This window comes from Pezoporus occidentalis, unplaced genomic scaffold (assembly GCF_034315485.1).
Source record: "Pezoporus occidentalis ecotype Australia unplaced genomic scaffold, CSIRO_AGI_Poc_V1 ctg34, whole genome shotgun sequence".
In the NCBI taxonomy this organism is placed as follows: Eukaryota; Metazoa; Chordata; class Aves; order Psittaciformes; family Psittacidae; genus Pezoporus; species Pezoporus occidentalis.
This window is the reverse complement of record NW_026915376.1, coordinates 1,111,483-1,133,269: the sequence shown is the minus strand read 5'-3', so window position 1 is coordinate 1,133,269 and position 21,787 is coordinate 1,111,483. Positions and strand designations below refer to the sequence as shown.

General features: G+C 41.4%; 1 protein-coding gene across 1 annotated transcript; it reads left to right on the top strand.

Annotated features, from left to right (window-relative positions):
• The first annotated feature begins 3,140 nt into the window (after positions 1 to 3,140).
• QPCT (glutaminyl-peptide cyclotransferase) lies at positions 3,141 to 16,100 on the top strand. The gene is made up of 7 exons (XM_062629504.1): positions 3,141 to 3,496; positions 7,372 to 7,518; positions 10,401 to 10,682; positions 13,169 to 13,345; positions 14,198 to 14,297; positions 14,781 to 14,897; positions 15,696 to 16,100. Exons 1-7 carry the CDS (start codon positions 3,377 to 3,379, stop codon positions 15,839 to 15,841), a joined length of 1,089 nt encoding a protein of 362 aa, XP_062485488.1. The 5' UTR covers positions 3,141 to 3,376; the 3' UTR covers positions 15,842 to 16,100.
• The last annotated feature ends 5,687 nt before the right edge of the window (positions 16,101 to 21,787 follow it).

The following is a 21,787-nucleotide window of genomic DNA, read 5'->3' as shown; positions in this document are numbered from 1 at the left end:
CAAGACTTGCAAGAAATGCTTGCAAAAATAAGAAGTGGTATCTCTATGGACAAAATGTCAAAACCGCTTTCTCTTTGTTTTTTTGGTTTGGGCCTGTGGGCTTTTTATTGTTGTTAGGTGGGGTTTTCTTGCAGTTCATGGTCTCTTTTCTCCCCCCCAAACATAAGAGAACTGACAAAGAGTTAGGAGTTCAGGTTTGGATTGGATAAACTCCTGAAATGTGGATGTGTCTCTGAATTACTTCATCGTCTCGGTTTGAGCCCTTAGCTGAACTTTGTCCTAAAATCCACCTCCAACAACACTGAAAAGTTTAGTATAGGCTTAAAAAATGTGGAATTGAAATTTACCTTGGTATAAATCCACTGAAAACAGAATAGATATTTATATTATTAGTTATATGTAACTGACCTTTTGGAATTCACTTACTCCCCACAGTTTGAAGAATGATTTCACAGATCCTTTCGCTTGCTGCATGGGTAGTCTCATTCATACCATATAATCCTCCTGTACCGACTCTGGAATAAACAAAAGTAATTTCCCTAAGTAAGTGTCTAGGGGTAACCTGCACATTTCACTTCTTAAAGCTTCATCTGTGAATACATCACCCCATGGAAACAGAATCTCTTAACCTTGAGTCACCAAACATGGTACTTCCACAGCCTGTAAAGGCTCTGTTCCAAACCATACAGGGATCAGCGGTGGGTAAGTTGACAGGGATGGGCCCACAGAGCACACATGAGCATGAGGCACCTGCAGCCCAGCCACCCTTTCCCTCTGGGCTGTAAGAGCTGCTCATGGATTCATGAACATGCAGCAGCCCAAGCTGCCAAACACTGGAAGTCTCAGGCTGTGTATTCTAACCACTGCTGGCAGAGCAGCCACAGCTCAGGCACAAAATTGCCTTGTATGAGGCAATTCGAAGCAGAGCAAACCACACTTACTCTCCTCTCCCTACCACAGGCCTGCCAGTTGGAAGAGCTCAGCATCAAAACTGGATTTGAAAGGGTGGAAGGCCCAGGAGTCCCCTTTCTTGAGAAAATGGGCGTGCATTAAACCCGCAGCCTCTGGCAGAGTTTACAACCGAGGTAATGACAGAGCATGCAGCCTCGGCTTCCGAGGGGCGCTTTGGGATGAGACGCTGCTTTTATGGTGCAGGGCCAGCAGAAGTAAAAGGTTTTGACAGGGCTGCCTCTAGCGTCTGTCCTTCGGGACTTCAGTAGATGGCACTGTCACATTAGCTGGGTTACAGGAATGGAGGGATGTACAGGTCATATTTTCACAGATAATATATGCTCTTCTTTTCTCTCTCTAGATGATATCTGCTTACATCTATTTGATTTTTCAGGGTCACAAACCAACTGTTTAAAATGCATAAAACAGAACAGCTAACCCCTGAGCAATCTTTTGATTGACATCCTTTCAGTTTGGTAGTATGGAGTGGGACTAAACAGCATGGGTTTTGTTCATGAATCCGTGGCAAAACAAAACATTTATTAACTTCTGCAATTTTTTTAACTTTGTGTATTATTTTTTAAAATAGTTATATAGTTCTTTTTTAAGCTGTGAAGTGCTCTGATTTCTGATACATTTCAATAGATGCTTTTTTTCCCCCTGTCTTTATCTCATTCAACACAGAACTTTGTGGGCTGGTTCTGAGGAGGAGGGAAGGGAGGTCTCTGCTCCACATTTCCAAAGTAACACCTTTAAAAAGTCCTGTTCAATCTCTCTGAGCATCTGGTCCAGAACTGGTCTGTGTTTCCCATGTAGGTGAGATAACGCTGCCCTAAGCTGACTTTACACTTGCCAAATTTGTAATCTATTAAAGAACTGTAGCTCTTGGTGGGTCCACAGTCCCTCAGGGGAAAACAATGTTAGTTAGTCCTGAACCAAGCTTAGATTCTTGGCAAATTTCTCCTGTAGCTATTGTACTTATTTTAATTTTTTTTTTTCCTGCTAAATTGTATGAGGACCTTGGCACATTAGCCAGAAATTTTGTCCAGCATCTGTATTATAGAGTCAGCCACAGGAAATCTGACAGAGGGCAACAGATTTTGTTCTGTTTTGCAGTCCTGCTGGGACCGCTTGTCATTTTCCTAGGTGGATTTACACACGTTTCCTGTGACTTGATCTCTGCTGACTTGCCAGGGCTTTTGCCTAAGAATCTGTAAACCCTGCTGGTTTTTCTTGCCAATCAAATGATTGCCCATTTCTCCCTATTCACTGGTGACTTGGCTTTGCATTTGGAACAATTTCCTAACAAAGAGAAGTGTGGACTTCTGGGAGGGGAGAGGGATTAAAACTCAAAGGCATTGATTTAAATTAACTCGTTGTTTCCCCATATGTGAAAACCTTGGATACAGCCACATCTGAGTATCAGCTTGGAGGATGCTGACTCTACAGTAAAACTGTTGCCTCCAAAGATCCCATCTGTATGCTGGGCAGCAGATCCACCAGCTTTTCTAGGAAATCTGTGGAATCTGGGCAAGAATCTGCAAATCAACAAATTGCTCCATTTCTCTAATATTACCCTCAGACACTTCGAATACTCGCAAAGCTATAGTTTCCAGGATGCAGCTTTCCAGTGCAAGCTGAAGAGCTTGTTGCTTAAGCTGCCTCCCTCCTTTCTTTTATTTCTTTTTTTTTCTCTCTTTTCCATTCAATGTGTTTTAGCATTAAGTCTGAAGTTGCAAGAATGATGTAAAGATCAGAGACTTTAAATGGGACATCTGTGATGCAGAATGGTCAGATGCTCTCCACAAAACCACGGAGGGAGGATGACAGTGTCAAATGACCTGAAGAAGGGCTTGTGTGCTCAGATGCTTCTATCTCTGGTTTAATCGTTTTAATTGGCCTACTGCAAAGTATCGCCTGACCACAGACTGTGCTTCATTGGTAGTTAATAGAGTAACCACAGAATTTAAAATGCCTGAAGGCAGGACTGACATTTTAGCAAGCATTGTCGGATTAGGCCTCAGAAAGGTCGCAAGAAGAGCCTTGTAAAACAATAAATTCACCGCTTTGCAGTTCCGTAGGTCTTCGCCGTTCGGGCCCCTCCCCTCCCGGCCCTCATTGCACACTGTCCGCAGCAACGCGCGATGCCCGAGGCCGGGCCCTCACCCAGCGCAGGGGCTGCCCGCCCGCCTCCCGCGGAGCTGCTGACGTGGTGCCAGGGACCAGGCGCGTTTGGGAGCGGGGACGAGCCGGGGGAGGCTGGCAGAGCTGCGGCCGCAGCAGTCTCCTTCCCTCCCTCATTCCCTTCTTCCCTCCCTCCCCCGCCGGCCCCGGCTCCCTCCTTCCCGCTCCCGCGCTTCAGCAAGGCGGAGGGAAGGGGGCCCGCGGGGAGAGCCGTGAGGGGAGAGCAGACCAGAGGAGAGGGATGGCGGGGGGCGAGGGGCCGGCGGGCGGGCCCCGGCTGCTGCGGGCACTGTGCCTCGCCGCCGCCTGCCTGCCGCTGGTGCTCGGGAGGGACGCCGGCGCGGCGTGGACCCTGGAGAAGGTGGGTCGCGGTCGCGTCTCTGGGGCTGGCCGCTGCGCTGGGTTGCGGGGGGACGCCTCACCCAGCCCCGACGGTCCGGCCCTGGGACAAGGCGGGCTTCAGCGGCGGGTCACCGGTCAGCGGCCGCCTGCGGGGAGCGCAGGTGGGGAGGGATAACATGGCTTCCTGCCCACCCGGAGCTAATGGCCGCAGGACAAGGCTTCCTGACGGGTTTGTCACATCGGAGGTGAGCTTTGGAGCAGTTAGTGGATTTAAGGGAAAACCCAGAAAGCACAAAAGGAATCAAAATCCCAAATTATATTCCGTGTAGCATTCCGTTATACTCCAGTTTTCAATGTGATTATCTCTTCCAGCAGTGATGCACATCTTGGGAGGAAAAACAAATAGGGATGGTGTTGAAAGCTACTACAAAACTGCTTTGAAAGGATGTAATATTCTGGTATGTCATGGAGACGTACTATATTGGTTTTAATTGAAAGGATGTAATATTCTGGTATGTCATAGAGACGTACTATATTGGTTTTAATTCAAAGCATTGTGTGAACTAGTGAAAAAAGCAGTCTTGAGGCAATGTTTAATGAAACAGCAGTAAGCACTAAACCCCCCATTCCTCTGTGTAACAGCTCTCAATGGTCAGTATGAAACACTACATAGTTCTTGGTGAAGAACTAAACCACAGGGAACATGGGAGAGTACACAACTGCAAATTGCATTCAATTCAAGGGTTCAGGCATTTCCAAATGGAAAATACACTTCTAGGGCCTATTCCCAGGTGTTTGTGGAAGAGTTGAACTCAAAGTTCAGCCACAGCCGACTAAACTCTGCTAATCCAATGCATCATCCTCTTCCCCAATAGACCAGAGTCCAGGACAGACTAGCAAAATCAAGCTTTCTTCCTGCCTTACCACTCACTTGCCCTTAGTCATTCCCCTTCTCCTTGATTTTATTCACACCCATTCAAATAAGTGTTGTGTTGTTTGGTTGTGGGTTTGTTTTTTTTTAAGAGAAATTTTGCCATTATGTTCTATTAATTGTATCTTACTGTATATATAGCTCATGTATAGACTACATATCTGTAACACAATATATCTATAGTATGCATAATAAATATCCTATAAGGATAGGCAAGGCTAAATACTTAGTCATACTAGTCAATGTACAAGTGTGTAGCCTCACTGCTCCTTTTGTCAGCCCCCTTGAGCCACACCAGTACACCCTTTAGCTCATTCCATTCCCACTAGTCAATCTACTTGCCAATGACAGAAGTAGCATCATCTAACCGCAGAACCATAGCATCCGTACTCCTCTGCCCGCGCAGACACTAACCAAGAACCACTTCCTCTCTCTCATCAAATTCTTGTCCCTTGACAACTATTGTTCCTTCTCCCTAAAGGGATGTGCGAGCTGGAAGTTGAAAGCCTTGCACTGTACAGACCTTCCCGTCTTTCTGTCATTGAGGAGGGTCCTAAACTTAAGAGTTCTTAAGAAGCTAACTTCCATTGGCACCAAGCTGAAATACACCAAAATTGACAAGAAGCATGGGCTACCTGCAGAAGTTGAAGTCTTGCTTTTTTATGCAGCTTGGTACAACAGGTTATTGATAGCCCTGTCATAAATGCATTGCTCTGCCTCTCTGCTGTGGCCATGGAGGAAACAGGGATTGACCAACACTGTAAGGAGTGAGTCACCTACAGATCTGCTTCTCTTTTCTTTGATGACCACTTTCGTAATTCCTTTCAGTTCCCAAATTTGAAAATGCCTCTGTTATTAGAAGTGGGAATTTATTCCTGTCATCTGAAGTGTTTTCATACATTTGTACTTTGATAATCATAATGTGTCTTTGCAAAGTGATTCAGTGACCCGAATTACCAGGCACACTCTGTGGTTAGAAGAAAGACAATTCCACATTCTCACTGGGCCCTTCAATTGTTCAGCTGAAGGCATATTTTCTGAACTTCCTTAATTAAATTGTCCTCCTACATTCTTCTGAAGTACACAGCTTCAGCTTTTCTCTTGTACAGCCTGTTCCTCCTAAACAGAACAGCTTCCTGACAACGTTTTCTCTTGCCTCTGCCTTTTCAACACTGGTGTAAATTCCACTGTATTAAACTTCGGGTCTTTCAAATACACTTTATGCATCTTCTACAAGACAGTTTCCAAACTTGTAGAAGTTCTTTATGTATCAGACAAAATGCAGTTTTTCTTTAACCCATGTATAAATTCAGTAGCATTAAAAATGTTAACTGCACATCCTAAAATTTGGTGTCCTCAAAGTCTTAAAATACAGCTTGAAAGACTATCTTAAAATTAGCATCATAGAATTCAGTGTCTTTGTGTCTCCTCTCTACTTAATTTCACTAATAAAATGAAGTGGAATTGGAGAAAAGGTCCACTCATAGATAAAGAGGCATGAAAAGGGTAGAATTTAATGTTTACAGTGAAGCTTAGAAAATATTTGTGCTTGTGCCTGCTTTGCTCAGCACGCACAAATGAAGTAGCAAAGACGCCAAATAGTGAGGCAGAAGCATTTGTTAACAATATTCATTAGGCAGGGTCATTAAGATAGCAGGTCATTCATTACACAGGGCCGCAGAAGCTCTCAAGGTCAGTACACTTTCTGGCCAGGGAGTGAGTTCCAGCAGTCATTTCAGACAAATGTGAAATGAGGTACATGAGCGAGGGGGAATGATTGGGTTTTGTTAACATATACAGTAATGGAGCTAGAGTAAATACATCTGTGAAAATGTCAGCTTGATGCAGCAGAGTCCAAAAGCAAATCAGTTCTTCAACAGTCTGAAGAAAAAAATAGTAAAATGGTAAGTACCATTATCCTACACTATAAACCATGGTGCACTCATGTTCCACTTTCTCTCCTCTTTGTCATCTCAAAAGAGGATGAGGTAAACAGGGTACACTGAAGGACAGCAATCTGATCAATCATGTAAGGCAGTTCTGATCAAAGAACAAATAAACATTTTTCCAGTGGAGAGAGGTGTGAAGGAAAGTCTCTATGATAGAAATCAGGAATGGATGGGACTGGAATATCCTATGACAGTGCCTGAAATAGGAATCTATAAAAACAAGAGTGGCTCAGGGAGGTCCTGAGGAGTCAATTGCTAGAGACTGGGTAGATTCAAACTAGGTGCCCAAAGGAACATTTGCGATGTCCTTGATGTTCCCATCTGGCATTCAGCTACCACTCCAGAACACCACAAGGCTCTCACAGGTTCAAGACGTGCACTTGTCAGCCCCAGGAGGATCTCTCAAGTATTCTGGGTCACCTGAAATAGCTCTAAAGGTCTGTGTTTAGGCAGCAGAAAAGAAGCCACTTGAGCAGTAGCCATTACTGGGACCTGCTGTTACAGGAGAAAAGCTGCCAGTTCTGAGGTTAACCCATGTGTCACAAAGCTGACATAGACCCCAGCTAGCCCCAAATGAGCCACACCATGCTGTGTAGTCACACCAAAACCACCACTGCAGGCAGGGACCACAATGACACAGCTTCACTGCCTCTGGACTGAGCCAGCTTATGCATTTCCTTGCAGTCCTGCACCTCATAATGTAGACACCCACTGCATAAAGCTAAATATTAGCACTACTAAAAACAAAGCTTCTGGTGCTTGTCTCAATGGAAACTTCATTTGAAGGTGTCATGGTTTCAGACATGACTGTATGTATGTAGAAGAAAGATATTGGAAAAGAAAAAACCCAGCCACGGGTTGTGTTTTTACAGGTAGGTAAAAATGTTTCCCATGATTTTATCCCAGTAAATCAAAGTAGCAGAATATACCACATTACCATAATTCTGGAGAATACTATGGTTAAAAAGGTCTAGTAATAGTTACAGCAATCTTGGCTTTTTCTCCCTCATACAGTATTCTCACCGACCAAGAATTTTACATGCTGATGCTATCAAAAAAGTTGCTGCAAACACAGATGTTTCTGAAATGTGGGAGAATGATTTGCGCCCTATGCTGATAGAAAGATACTCGGGATCACAAGGAAATTATATCGTACGACAGGTAAGGCAACATCTACTATTTATATTCTGGTAGTGCTTTTAGTGACAGCTAAAGGGACAGACACATTCCTTTCATTTGGCAGGACAAACTCTATCATTGCTCAACCCTAACTATTCTATGATTCTAAGTCCAGACTGCATAGAGCCTACATGACACAGCTTGCACTCCAGCTGACATTATTTCCCAGCGCTGCATAGCATGATGGAAAAAAACCCTACAGTCTGTTTTTAAACTTATAAATTAAATACCTGTCATGGTTTAAGCCCAGCCGGCAACCCAGAACCACGCAGCTGCTCGCTCACTCCTCCCCACACCCCTTCCTCCCCCTGCTCCCGGAGGGATGGGGAGGAGAATCGAAAGAATGTAACTCCCATGGATTGAGATAGGAACAGCCCAGTAACTAAGGTATAACACAAATCACTGCTGCTGCCACCGATAATAATAATGAGAAGGGAAATAACAAGGGAAGAGAATACAACCGCTCACCACCCGCCGACCAATACCCAGCCTGACCCGAGCAGTGATCTAGACCTTCCAGGTAACTGCCCCCAGTTTATATACTGGGCATGATGTGCTGTGGTATGGAATACCTCTTTGGTCAGTTTGGGTCAGGTGTCCTGTCTCTGCTTCCTCCCGGCTTCTGGTCCTCCCTGGCAGAGCATGAGGCTCAGAAAGTCCTTGGTCAGAGTAAACATTACTGAGCAGCAACTGAAAACATCGGTGTTATCAGCGCTGTTCCCAGGCTGAAAGTCAAAACCACAGCACGGCACCAGCTACTAAGAAGGAGAAAAACGACTGCTACTGATGAACCCAGGACAATACCTTGCCTCAGGTTTGGTAACCAGAGCACAACACAACTGTTGCCCTTTCCCTCATATAAGCAGCTTTTTGGTCACCAGTTCAAACCCTTTGGGGCCATAAAAGGGGATGAAATAAATGACACCCAACCACCCTTTCTCTGTAGAGATGTACTGTTACACTGCCCTGCAGTGTTGCTTCAGATGTGTGGATCAACACAGAAAGGGACCAAATAGGCCCAAAAGGACACGCAGGTGAAACAATCAAAATGACAAAGTGCAGCAGTGGCCCAAGTACCACATCAGCTCTGCTGGCCCAAGCACAGTAGTGAGTTTGTGCTGGGGTAAAATATCCAGATTGTGCTTAGCCCCAGGCTTTTACTGCAGCGCATGGTATTTAAGCCACAGGGAGTTACCACACAACCAGGTTGCTGCTCTGCACTCATAGCAGAGGCATCTTCAGGACCATGTCCATGCTGGCTCTGGATTATATTATCTAACCAGGAGACTAAACAGTGGTACAGCTGAATTTGCTAGAAGGCATTCACACCATCTCATTAGCCTTTACCTACCCTCCAGGCAGTGGCTCAACAGCTCCAAGGCAGCCCTAACTACAAGAAGATTTTTTGCCACTCTGCAATTGGTAGACTGGAAAAATGCAGCTTTTTTATGCTTTGTGTGCGTGCACACGTCTCTATAGTTTTGTGGTTTCTTTAGTGATACCCTGGAAGGCAGCCAAGTGAAAGGGGAAAGAGTAAGAAAAAACAAAAAACTAGCTGAGCCTAGGCTAGAAAACCACAAATCATGTTCAAAATAGGATCATCCTGTTACAAGGTAACAGCATGTACCAAAGTAGGGCCCCACCAGCGGAAAAAAAGAGTTCTCATTGTCAAAGCACAACCGACTTTGAGAGGAGTGACATTTCTTTGTCAAGACACAGAAGAAGGGAGAAGACTAGTACCAGTTATAGCTAGTGGACACTGGGAAATCCATTCAGGCTTCTATATTCCCCATAATCCATCAAAGACATCCTTTGCTCTGCCTATAGATAGTCATACAACACTGTAAGAGCTTTTAGAGGGTGACCACAACAAAATGGCAGTTTGTTCTAGCACTAACATTTATGGCAATATTCCCACTGACTTCACCAAGAGCAGGACAAATCTTCAAAGTCAATTTTCTTTTTACCCCTTAGAGGCTTTTCGTAATGTTTATTTAAAGGGAGAGGAATCTGTCTCGAAGCGGCGCTCTAGGGACACATAAAAATAAATTGCTCAGCAGAGATAACCCTCTAATAAGAATTAGCCAGAACTCTGTACTAAGTATAACTAGGGTTGTTATTAGGGGTATTCTCTTTAGGTAGAACAATACCTAAAATGAATGATCTCTTTATGTAGTCCCTTATTCTTTACGTAAGCTACACGTACAGGGTTTATTTTTTAAAACATTGTTCTGAAATGCTTAATTCCTTCTTCAATTTACAGGAATCAGACTGTCTTGTACAGCCCTGTAAGCAACTTATGTCACCTGAAAGGCAGATACCTCATAGAAGCTAAAAAGACTAAAAAGGAAACACCCCCCCCAGCCCCTAGAGCAAACAAACAAAAACCCAGCATCTTTCTTATGCTGCTGTGACATCTATGTGTGGTAATTGTCAGATTAGCCATATCAAGTTCTCTGCAGCCCTTTTTGACAATTTAAGGTCACAGCTGAGTTTCGATTTGAAGAAGTAAACATTAACACTGTCCTGGTGGCACCTCAAAAAACACCAGCCTGGAAACTTCAGAGATCAAGATCTAAATGTGTCATATTAACGGGCAATCATTCAAAGCACCTTCAGACTCCAAAAACAAGAGACAAAAGGGAGAAATGAAAAGCAGCTAAGCCAGCCACAGGCTAAGGTAGCAAAGACGTTGCTCATTTTGTATAGTGACATTACAATTTTTGTTGTAAAATTAACCTTTTAAAAATACCATGAACTCACAGAAATAAGCCCAAGTGCCATTGATAACTAAGCACAATTTGTCTGCTACATCTTTCTGAAGCAAGCAATATTAATGTGGTTGTTTATCCTTTTAACTGCAGCATATCAAGCACCGTCTTCAAAGATTACAGGCTGGCTGGGAAATTGAAGAAGACACATTTCAGAAGTACACACCATACGGATATCAAACCTTTTCAAACATTATCAGCACTCTCAACCCCTCTGCAAAAAGGCACCTGGTTCTAGCCTGCCACTACGACTCAAAGTTCTTTGGACAACAATGGCAGGAGAGAGCGTTTGTAGGAGCAACTGATTCAGCCGTGCCTTGTGCTATGATTTTGGAGCTGGCACGTGCCCTTGATAACCAGCTTCAGCTAATCAAGGTAGTTTGCTTGTTTAATTTTCATTTGGGTTTGTTACAGCAATAGGCCTCAAGGGCACTTCCATGTTCTCTCCCACAGCCTGTGTGCCCAATTCTTTTGATTGCTTTGCTGTAGGAAAACTCCCATTTGACTTCAAGAAGAACACAACAGAGATCAGTATCTACTCCTTTAGAGTACATCATCATAATAAAACTTATTATGCAAAGGGTGGCTACCTAAAAATTACCTAATATAGTATATAAAAATAACAATTTATACATGAATAACACATGCTTCATAGACTTGGCAAGATAGAATCCCACTTTCTATCTAAAAGGCACAGAACCCTACACTGAGAAGCCCCTGTCATATCCAGTAACAGCTGGGGTCACTGACAAGTATCTTTGCTTTCTTAATCTTGCACTTTTAAAATCTCTCAGTTGTATTCTGTCTTGGGAGACAGATGAACAGGAGAGTTAGACTCATCCCTCCATCCCATAATGATTTCAAGATTTTCTTCTTCTTTTCCTTTATCGATTTGAATAGTTTATTTATGTAACAATACTAACAGTATATTGTCAGTCTGTGTTACCTTTGCTATGAAAATCTGCCTCAAAGTGCTGCCGTTGGCCCGCAAAAGAATCTCATCCTCCTCGCTCTGAAAGATCGAGGATTACAGGTTCGTGAGCGTCATCTAGTGGTTCAGGATTTGCTATTTCCAGAAGAGCCCTTGTACTCCAATGGAGCTTTCACAGGGAAAGGTCTCTTAAACGCTTTACAAAGTGTCAGGAAGACACTCAGCTCAGGTATGAAGATTACTTGTCGGCAGATGTTTCCAGAAACTGATCTGGTGCCGTCTGACATCAGAATATTTACGAATTAGAAGATTAAGAATATACCAATGTTTTTAATCACAAAACAAAGCACTCCTGTAATACAGATGCTTTCATTTAGGAGCTTTAGGTAGAATAAAATTGCCTGATGGCTGTTCATGGAACAACCTGCACACTGACTTAAAGACTGGAATTTTTGCAAGTTACATATAATTTTTGATTAAACTGTTTTATCATGTAAGATGACAGCATTTGACAAAAAGGCAATCTAATTACTTTGAGCAGGATACCATTTGAACAGTCTGTTAACAAAATATACTTTGGGATCCATCTGCTTAATACATTAACTATGACCTTTCTGCTCAGATCATAGTAGCATAACAGACTTTGTTATGTTTTCAGCGAGATCTATTTATACTTTGACTTGAAGCTGTGATTTTTATCTTGATGTTTCTCCAGTTATATAGAGTAAGTTTAAAAGTAAAGGGCAAAGACAGCTGTTAGTCAGACCTGCGAATGTGTTAAACAGTAATAATAATAATACAAATACTACTTTCTAAAATTCAAATGGCATTAATACAGTTTCCTCCATAATGCAAAATGACTGCTATCAAAAGACCCGTGTCCTGTGCGAAGAACAAAGGGCAGCAAAGCACTGCCATTAGAGAAATCCATATATTACTATGAGCATACAATCAATACTGTCTTGCCTGTGTGAGCGACATTTTATAGAAGTTTTCTACTACTGTTTATATTGGATTTGCTCCAGCTAGTTGGGAGTTGTAGCCCATACAGGACATGACTGTTGCCAGTGGCCCCACCTTATTAACCCCATCATGCAATTTCACTTGAAATAGCATTTAATTCATAGACAGTTAAAACATTTATATTAACTGCCAAGCCTACGGTTCCCCAGCCTGTTCATACAGTGGAACCAAACTGGGGTTAGCCACACTGGAGGTTACTAGGGAACGCTGCCAGTGCAAAGAAAACTTCAGTTAGTAAACAGAGAGAGAAAAAAGGCTCCTTCTACATGGGGAATAAATATCACACAATCTCTCCTTTGTGACCTTAAATACATAAATCATATATTCTCAGTTTTTACTGTTACGATATTTTTGGTTGTTAAAAGGGAAAGGTGTATGCACTCCACTCTCTGTGCTTTGGTTTCAGTGGTTGCGAGTCCCCCTGAAGGAAAAGAAATGGTCATTCTTCTCATGACTGACTGCTCTTTGTCCCTCAAAAAACCATCAGCTCTACAAATCCATAATTCACCTCCACTGATGCACAGCTGCAACAGAGATACTACTCGTTTGGGGCACTAGCAAGGAATAATATTAGCACTTGCATCAGGTGCTGTTGCTTGCATGTCTCATTGGTGGTGATGTTCCTGCTTTTGCAGACCTGTCTCAACATACTCAGCACATGTCTGCTGAAGTCAGAAATAAAGCTTCTAACCAGAATCCAAATGATACCAGACTGCAGAACGTGTCACTGCACTAGGTAAATAATAGTGAGTGATCACTATCACTCACTATACAGCCATAGGAGGGTTTGCATAGAGTACCTTGAAAATATACTCCTACTGATGTGGCTTATATGACTACAGTATTTGTCCTTTATTTAATGTTCTGGCCAAAGTCAGGTTATGCTACTCTTACTTTCCTCCAACAGACCAGCTCAGCATCAAGACCAGACCTTTCACTTCAGCTCATTTTTTTTGATGGTGAAGAAGCCTTTGTCCAGTGGTCCCCTTCTGATTCCCTCTATGGATCTCAACACTTAGCTCAGAAAATGGTATCTACTCCACATCCACCTGGTTCAACCACCACAAATCAGCTGCAGGGCATAGTAAGTGGCTTTTCAATTCTTGATGGGCAGGAGTAAATTGCTTTTTTTTCCAATATTCAGTTAGCAAATGCCCAAATTACCAGGAAACCATGAATCTCACCAAAGTTAAAAGGAAAAAGTAAGCTTGGGGCAATTTTATAAGGCGTGTAAAATAGAGACTTGGCAAGAGCTTTTCAGGTGAACCTGCTGAGACCTTTTCCATGCAAGTATGGAGGAGAAGTCATAGAAAAATCAAAATACACAAATTTATTAGAATATAAACTAGGATACCTACCCTTTTAAAGAGATAATTCGAAGTGATTAGGAGAGAGCACATAGGATCCATCTGTGAACAAATCTCTCCTAGATAAGCACTAAGCTACAGTAAGCTGTTTCCCTTTGATTCCTACTAAAATTCTGGTCATCTGCTCCCTTCTAGTTTCCCTACTCACTGCTGAGACACTTTTCTTCTGTCACTGTGTCTTATGACTCATAAAATGTCTTTCCCTTGACAGACTTTGTTGTTCTCCAGGGAAGAAGCAATTTCCTCTTCTTTCTCCCCACCTACTGTAGTTTTTCTTTTAAAGGGATATAACACACAAACTGCAACCAAAGCATGCAGTCTGCTTCAGCTTGAAGAACAGCGAAATAGCCAACCTTTTCTTCCTCAGAAAAACAGCAAAATGCATGCGTTTGGAATCAGGTTCTGCTAACGAGTTCTTCTCAGGCATTATGGTAGAAAAGACAGATCTTTGGCCAGAGCTATCAAAGACCTAGTCATAATACAGGAACAAAGACGTCTCTTTGCTGATCTCTGTTAATGGTGGTGTAGTAATATAAAGAATTTTGCTTTAAAGATTCTTTCTTCTGTAGGACCTGCTTGTACTACTGGATTTAATTGGTGCACCAAACCCTGTCTTTCCCAGTTATTTTCCAAACACTAGTCGATGGTTTCAGAGGCTTCAAGCAATTGGTGAGGATTGGGGTATGGGCTTTTGGTGAATTCGAAAGTTTAGTGTGTAGTTTCTGAATGCATTAAGTCCTGTAAATCAGATTTTTAGGTTACTTTTCTGGTTTACAGTTTTAATACTTACTTTATGAAATGTTATATTTGGTGCATCTTAAACCTATACAAAGATTTTATTATTTAATTAATAAAATAACTGAGAAAGATTCCCAGACACCTGGAAACCATGAAACAGATTCTGTAACAGATTGACACTCTGAACACTTAGAACTGCTTCACTTCTCTGTTTTAGTTCCTTCTTCTGGAAAATTACAGTATTAGCACCAATGTTGAGGTCTTCTAAGTAATGAACAAATGCAAAAGACAGTTACAAACCCCTTTTTCTTCTTTGATGGAAACAGCTTCCACATGAGAGGAAAAAAAAATAAAATGTGCTAACATGTCTCATATTGTCCAAAAGTTCTAAGTCACTCTCAATGTGAATTACAGAGCAAGAGCTACACAACATGAATCTATTGAAGAACCACCACATGGAAAGGCAGTATTTCCAGCCTACTTTCTATCGAGGCTTGGTTGAAGATGACCACATTCCGTTTCTGTTAAGAGGTACTGGAAGCTCTTATATTTTAAAGTGTAAGATCAGTACCAAATGCATAATTTAATAAATGAGCAAGTTCATGTGATCCTATTTTTCAAGCTTATTTGCCCCGAGTATTTCTCATGGCAGATATGTATGCCTTAGCCCCCAACTTTGTGTTCATTCTTTTCCTTCGGGACGCAAAGAAAGGGAAAGCAGTTGGATTACTGCTGCCACCTTGTCAAGCGACAGATCAGTAATTAAAGCACTTGTCCAAATTCAAGAGTGGATTTGATGTCCTTCTCTGTTCAAGCACTCAGCAAAGCATCTTCACAACTAAGGTGTGCTGAGGAAGGGCAGTAGATACAGTGAAGTCTTCTGATTGAAGTTTTCTGCTCTACAAGAGTTGTATTGCCAAAGAAGAGTTAACCAAAAAGGGAGGTTACACTAGTTCTTTGAAAGGGTATCTACCTGGGAAAGGAGGTAGGTATCTTCATATCCAGCCCCTAATTTTGCCATTCCTTATGCTCCGTTAACTACTTAGCAATGTAAAATTGGTGCACAGCTCTGGAAGCAGGCACAAGATCAGCTACACCTCTCTGCTTCTAAGCGAGTGCTCTTTTCATTGAGCTATGGTCACTGTCTCCTGCTCAATGGCTTTTCAACTCTGTGAATCTTCTATTTTTTGCATCAAGACAGGGCTCAAGTCCAACAAAACCAACACTTTTTGAGTAGTTACCCGATTCTGTTGTTAAATGGTGACATATTCATTGGTTTAACAGAACATCTCCAATATGTCTTCTCCAAATTTCACTTTCCTTTTATAGGGGTTCCAGTCCTACATCTGATTCCATCTCCTTTTCCTGCAGTATGGCATACCATGGAGGACACAGAAGAAAACCTTGACAAAACCACTATCGACAATCTCAGCAAAATCCTGCAAGTGTTTGTACTGGAATATCTAAACCTGTGAGGGACAAAATGGCAACAGGTCATTCTCCTATCATCTAAACACACTGTCCATCTTCACATTTGCTATTTAATTGCATTGGAGAGACTAAAGTGAAGAAAAATATAATGATAGTTCTTGCTAGACAGATTATTGATTCAGCTGTTCCTGGCCTGATCTATGTAGCCAAACAAGATAGCATTAAACAAGAATTAGTATCAGCCTGGAAGGAATTTGATCTTTCCAAGTTTTACCTCTGAATAAAAAACCCGGAATTTTTCCAGATGGTTATCCCTGTTTTATGTCACATAATAAGATCCAGGAGGGACTGCCTCCTGACTTAAGTATTAGCTACTTTTCACAAGGTGTGACCCAATTGGAAAGTGCTTAGCAATGGAAATTTTTACCACATTATCAAAAGAGGCATAAATCACAGTAAACTAAATTTCTACTGTGGGTTGAACTAAACCATCCCATCCTGAAATGAGCTGCTACAACTCCTGACACACAGAAGGGTGTTTTAGACCTCTCTGCTCCCTCTCCTTCCCCCACAAGGAGGGCTGCAAGGGCTTCTTGTGTGTGGACAGGCAGCCACCAGCAAACAGAGAAATAACACAAATTGAGTTTTCTCCCTGTTTTTTGTTGGATACTTTTTTATGGAGAAGGGTGGTGGAGAGTGATGCTAAAGGAAGGTATGTGGGGGCTTCCCCCACACCGTGCTTTGATTGCAACAAAAGAGATATAAACATAAGAGTAGGTGGTTGTGGGAGCAACTTCCCAGAACACACCATTCATTCACAGTTTGATCTAAAATTAAAAAAAACAATAGCACAAATTTGCTGGTTTTAATACTAGGAAAGTGATCACTTTAAAACTGTATTTGTATGAAACCACAGCTTGTAAAGGTAAAGTGCTATTTATCAAGAGTAAAAGAAGTATGAGACTCAGAAGCAAGAGGACAGTTTAAGTAAGGACAAGCCACAGGCTGTATCAGAAAAAGATACTCACCAGTTTAACAACCCAGTGCTTTTACATTTCACACTGGAATTATTCAATAAATTTAGTATAACACTCTGCCAAAAATCTAGCCTGGAAGAGGAATCAATAGGAGAAGAGCAGTATTCAAAAGCTCCTACAGAATTATGGTTTCCACTGGTGAGGAAAGGATGAGAGCAGCTGAAAAAGAAAGTTAAGTATCAAGGTGGTAGAAAACAAACTGAGGTAAAACAAGGCAATATTTTACTGCTCTCAACTTCTTCATCAGAAAGTTCTGTCCCAGGCAGAGAGATTTAGAAGGAAGTAAGTTACAGAGTTGTAGGCTTATTAGATTTGGCCTCTATATTACCATTTTCCTAAAGCAAATATATCTGAACTTAAGATAATACTTACGTATTTTAAAGCTGCAATCAAAATATGTATTTACAGCAATACAAAGTTGTAAAATACTACTCGTACAGGACAGCCTGAAAATGAAACCCAATCTGGTTCTGTTACTCAAGGTGAAAGTTAAGCATTTCATGTTTTCGCATCAGTTCAACATCGTGAGAAGTGTTTCTATTCTGCACATGACTTCTGAAATAGAATACAATGAAAATTCTAAAAACTGGAGAGATGTGTTTATTTTCAGATATTGCTGTACCTCTGTGTAAATACATCAAAGCTATTTGAACTCTTTGCTACCACATTCTCCTCCAGCCCATGAGAAAACATTCTAAACAACTAAATGAAATCTGAAGTCCGAGTACTTGTACTCTGAGCAGTATAAGGTGCCTGCTGCACCCACCTAATTGATGAAAAAAGGTAACAAAATGACTATATACAGAAACACTAATAATGAGTGTGTGTGTGGCTAATTTCACTGCTACAGGTGAATTGTTTTACTTCACACTTTTCAGGGCCTTTGAAAAATGCAGTATGCATTACAGTGTGCACTGCTAGTCTGCTTCTTCAAGAACTTGAAAGTCCATTTACAACAAGCTTCATTAAGACGTGTGGGATCAGAGGGTTGTTATAACTGGGAAAAGTCTCATTAAAAAAGTCTCTATTAGAGTTAGTTGAAACCCTACGTCAATCATGTAGTACACCAAGTTTCCGGCATGTCAGTTTTGTCACCAACATCTCACTGCTTCAGCATGCAGTTCCCTCAAGTTAAGTTTACTCAGTTCACTAAGAAATGAGATACGGGTTGGTGTAACACGATTCAATGGTTCTCAAAACATGAAGAGGCAAAGAGGCTTCTCTCCCTCAGGTTTTGAAGGGGCTTATTTTGTACAGGAAAAGCAGGCCATCTCTTAACCAGATGTGAGCCCTGGAAAGGGTGCCCCCGAGGGGAGAGTCATCATCTGAGCAATTTATATGATCCATCATTTGTTTAAAAAGTAACTGCTGGAAGGCCAGCTTACATCATCCCAGTAACCATGTGAATCCAGGAATCTAAGCTCCCAAAAGCACAAGAACCTGAAGTAGTCAGTAAAGGAAAGACATGGTGCGAGGTGAGTTCTCACTGCTACTAGGGCAGGGGAGAGCAAGCAGGCAGGAGACTGTCTATGCATTTGATAAAATACCCAGAAAACAAAAAAAGGGACACCAGGACTGGTATATTTTCCACTCTCAGTTTCAACACTGACTATCACAAAGTATATTTCAGATCTGTAGGATGTGAACATACACGTTCAGACAGTCACTTCAGAATTCAGAGACAGGCTTTATGTTGGAGCACCTATCCCTGGATAGTTTCTCTGCCCCTGTGGGATGGTGGCAGCAGGGCACGGAAATCAGCTGAAGGACTTCAATCCAATCATTACCCAGATCAGCAGGATTGCTGTACAGGTTCTTTCCTTGAATAGCACTTGTCACATCTCAGTTGAGGCCGGGGGGGAGGGGGAGAAGAGGGGAAATGAATGAAAAGCATCAATCTACCATCATGAGAGGCTGTCACTTGTCAACAGTCCTCCCAAAGCTGAATGGGGATTTTACCTGGGTAAAGGCAACACAGAACAGAATGAACTCAGGAACCATTATTCAATAGGTAAAGCTGCAAAACTCCCCATACATTAGTTACTTGTATTGTAGTAGGTGGTCTAGCCCCTTTTGTATCAGGGCAGTGAGGTTTTTCACAAGAATCTTATGTCAGGTAATGGTACATGCCCCTCAAATTCTCTAAAGCTTGATGTGTTTACCTACAAGTGTAGTGATCCTGTGGAATCACAGCTGGAATAAGTTAAAGAAGTAACAATGCCAAATCCTCTGGTAGACAGAAATGACAGCGAGTCCTCTTTTATGCTCTAGCTGGGGCAGCATTCCTATCACTAGGAATAAGGATAATATAAATTAGCGATTCTTATTCACCACATTTCCGATAAACATTTAGATTGTGACCACCTAACAGCAAAATACAATTAGAAAAGACAAAATGCAGTAAAAATGCTTTCTGTAGCATTATTACAAGGACCCAAGTCTACCTTGGCAGCAGACCCAGAAAAAGAGTTCTGAAGTTTCACACACCTGCTCACTGAGATTGAAGTATCACCCGAGAGCATCGCTTAAACAATCATATATAAAAATATAACTATAAAATCTTGTACACAAATTACCACTTTTTCCTTGTCATTTAAAGATGACACTGATTTTATTTTCCTCGTATAAAAGGAGACATTTTACTCTGTGTTGATTTAACAAATATTCTTAATATATTCATAACAATAAAGCAGCTAAAAAGCTGTTCTAATCTCTAAAAGAATCTTTATCATCTGCACATATGATATATATTGTAAACATCACTCCAAAAAATAGTTTTGTTAAAATGATTATATTGCACTCAGAATTCTGAAATTCTCATTCTCCCTTTTCATCTTAAATCACGGATCAGCTTCATTTTTTCATAAAATGGAGCTTTAATTTTCTACTAAAAACGAGTAGGCATGCAACCAGTATAATACAATGTACTTAAAATGTCAGAAAAAGGGTGTTTGGTTATGAAACTGGAGTAAGGAACAATTCTCAGATAGGCCACATGAGTAGTATATTGTAAACATTCTGCTGGCTCTAAGGTGTCACAGATGCTGTAGAATGCAGTCTAGTTCAGCACCCAAGAGGTACAGAGAATCTGTTCAAGTGTTCTGTACTTCAGCAAATTTCCATGCAGCAATGGCACGTGGAATAGGCTACACACACATAAAGACAGAGCAATGAAACAAAGGTGATTACTCAGCTAATACTGACCTTATAGAAACAGGACCAACTGTTTTAAGTTCACTGTAATCTTTAAATGCAAGCTTTCCAGGTCATTACATTTTCTAACACGGTAATGAAACTCTTACTCCTGCTGCAAATGAAGTACAGAACTAGATTCCCTACTCGTAGCTTACATGGACTGTATACCAGTGGCAGTCTGGACACTACCCTCAGCCTCAAACATCCCAGCAAGATACCATCATGCAGAATGTCACCTTACTTTGCTTATGGAAGTGACACCCTCCTCTGTGCACTGGAGCAAGAAACACAGGTAGTGGAGGAGGGGGGAGGAAAGAAAAAAGGAAAAAAAAAAAGAAAGAGGAAAACAACGTCCTTATGCAGAAAAATAAAACCTCAGCCAGTGTGAAGAGGCCACAGATCTTTAAAATTCAAATGAAGGCTGTTTTCTCAACTCAGTTCTATGAAAGATTTCTGCATCAAACCCATTATCTTCAGGTAACATAATTTCTTTGGAGTCCCTGAGATACTACAGCTCTCGGACAAATGGAGAGACTGACTTATTATACAGATTAACAAGGTGGAAGCCAATATATAGCACCCTGAGTTGCAGATGAAACAACAGGAATGGGTAACCCACTCCTCAACAGCCAAGAGATGCTGAAGAAAGTGCAGAGGAGAAATTGGCTAGGGAATTATACTTACTGCACAGGAGAACAGGAAAAAAAAACCCTGAAGTATTTCTAAAAGGACCTTCCCTGTTATTAGAGCAGTGAAGAAAAAGACAGCAGTCAGAGGGAAGAGAGAGAAAGGCCCTGAAGAAATATGGCCTAGATGTACAGCAAAACAATAATGCAAAAGCAGAGACAAGTTTGGCAGTCTTTTTCCAAGTGTGGCCCGAAGGTTAAGCACTCCAGCAATCACTCAGAACTGTCAGCAATCACTGACCAGTACTCTGGATATAAACCAGAAATAGAAATAGATACCTTTCCCCCTGAAACTACAGAAAAAATACAAAGGGGAAAAATACAAAGTACCAATCAAATCAGAGAATACTTTCCATAGTCAGAAATGAAATACTGGCTTCAGAAATAATACAGCCATTTGCTCTGTATCTTAAACAGGTTAACTGTAAAAAAGAAGTGCTTGTAAAATCTAAGTTTGACATATTTTATTTCCCAGGATATTGCTAAATAATTTTGCAGTTAAACCAAAAAGGAAGAGATATCGGAGATGAATATGGAATACTTACAACTAGAAAATGGTTGCTGAACCATCTGAATTTCTATAAAAGCAACAATAAAAATGTAAAAACACAGTCCCACAAAACTAATTAGAATCTGAAATACCAGATTGTCTTCACAATGGCCATCATATGAATATTGATGGAGTTTTGCAACCAAAACTAACTGTGACTTTGCCAAAAGATGGCTTAATACAGCAATCAAAACATCTAAGAACTGGGACTTGTATTTCTGCCATTTCCTATTCTCTCAGCTTTTCAGCATTCAGTGAATTTAATGCTGAATTGCATTAATAGTTTCTATTAAGCAATTCTCATTTGAAAAAAATTGCTGCCTGGTCACAATTTTACTCTCTATGGAGTTGTGCTGTATCTCAATCCATTCTTGGGAAAATAAAGAAAAGTGAATAAAAAGCTAAACAGAAACTGACACGCTATAGAAGCTACCTCTGAAGTATCCTAAGTCTGGAAAATATTTGTGACATTACACAGGCTACTGCTGACACAAAGCAAAAACTGCAGTTTAACCATTTCAT

What these genes read in the sequence shown, in the direction of transcription:
- QPCT (XM_062629504.1), top strand. Translation starts at nt 3,377, where the DNA reads ATGGCGGGGGGCGAGGGGCCGGCGGGCGGGCCCCGGCTGCTGCGGGCA. An exon ending in ACCAGCTTCAGCTAATCAAG is followed by an intron (nt 10,683 to 13,168) that starts GTAGTTTGCTTG and finishes TTCCTCCAACAG; the next exon opens with ACCAGCTCAGCATCAAGACC. An exon ending in CATTCCGTTTCTGTTAAGAG is followed by an intron (nt 14,898 to 15,695) that starts GTACTGGAAGCT and finishes TTCCTTTTATAG; the next exon opens with GGGTTCCAGTCCTACATCTG.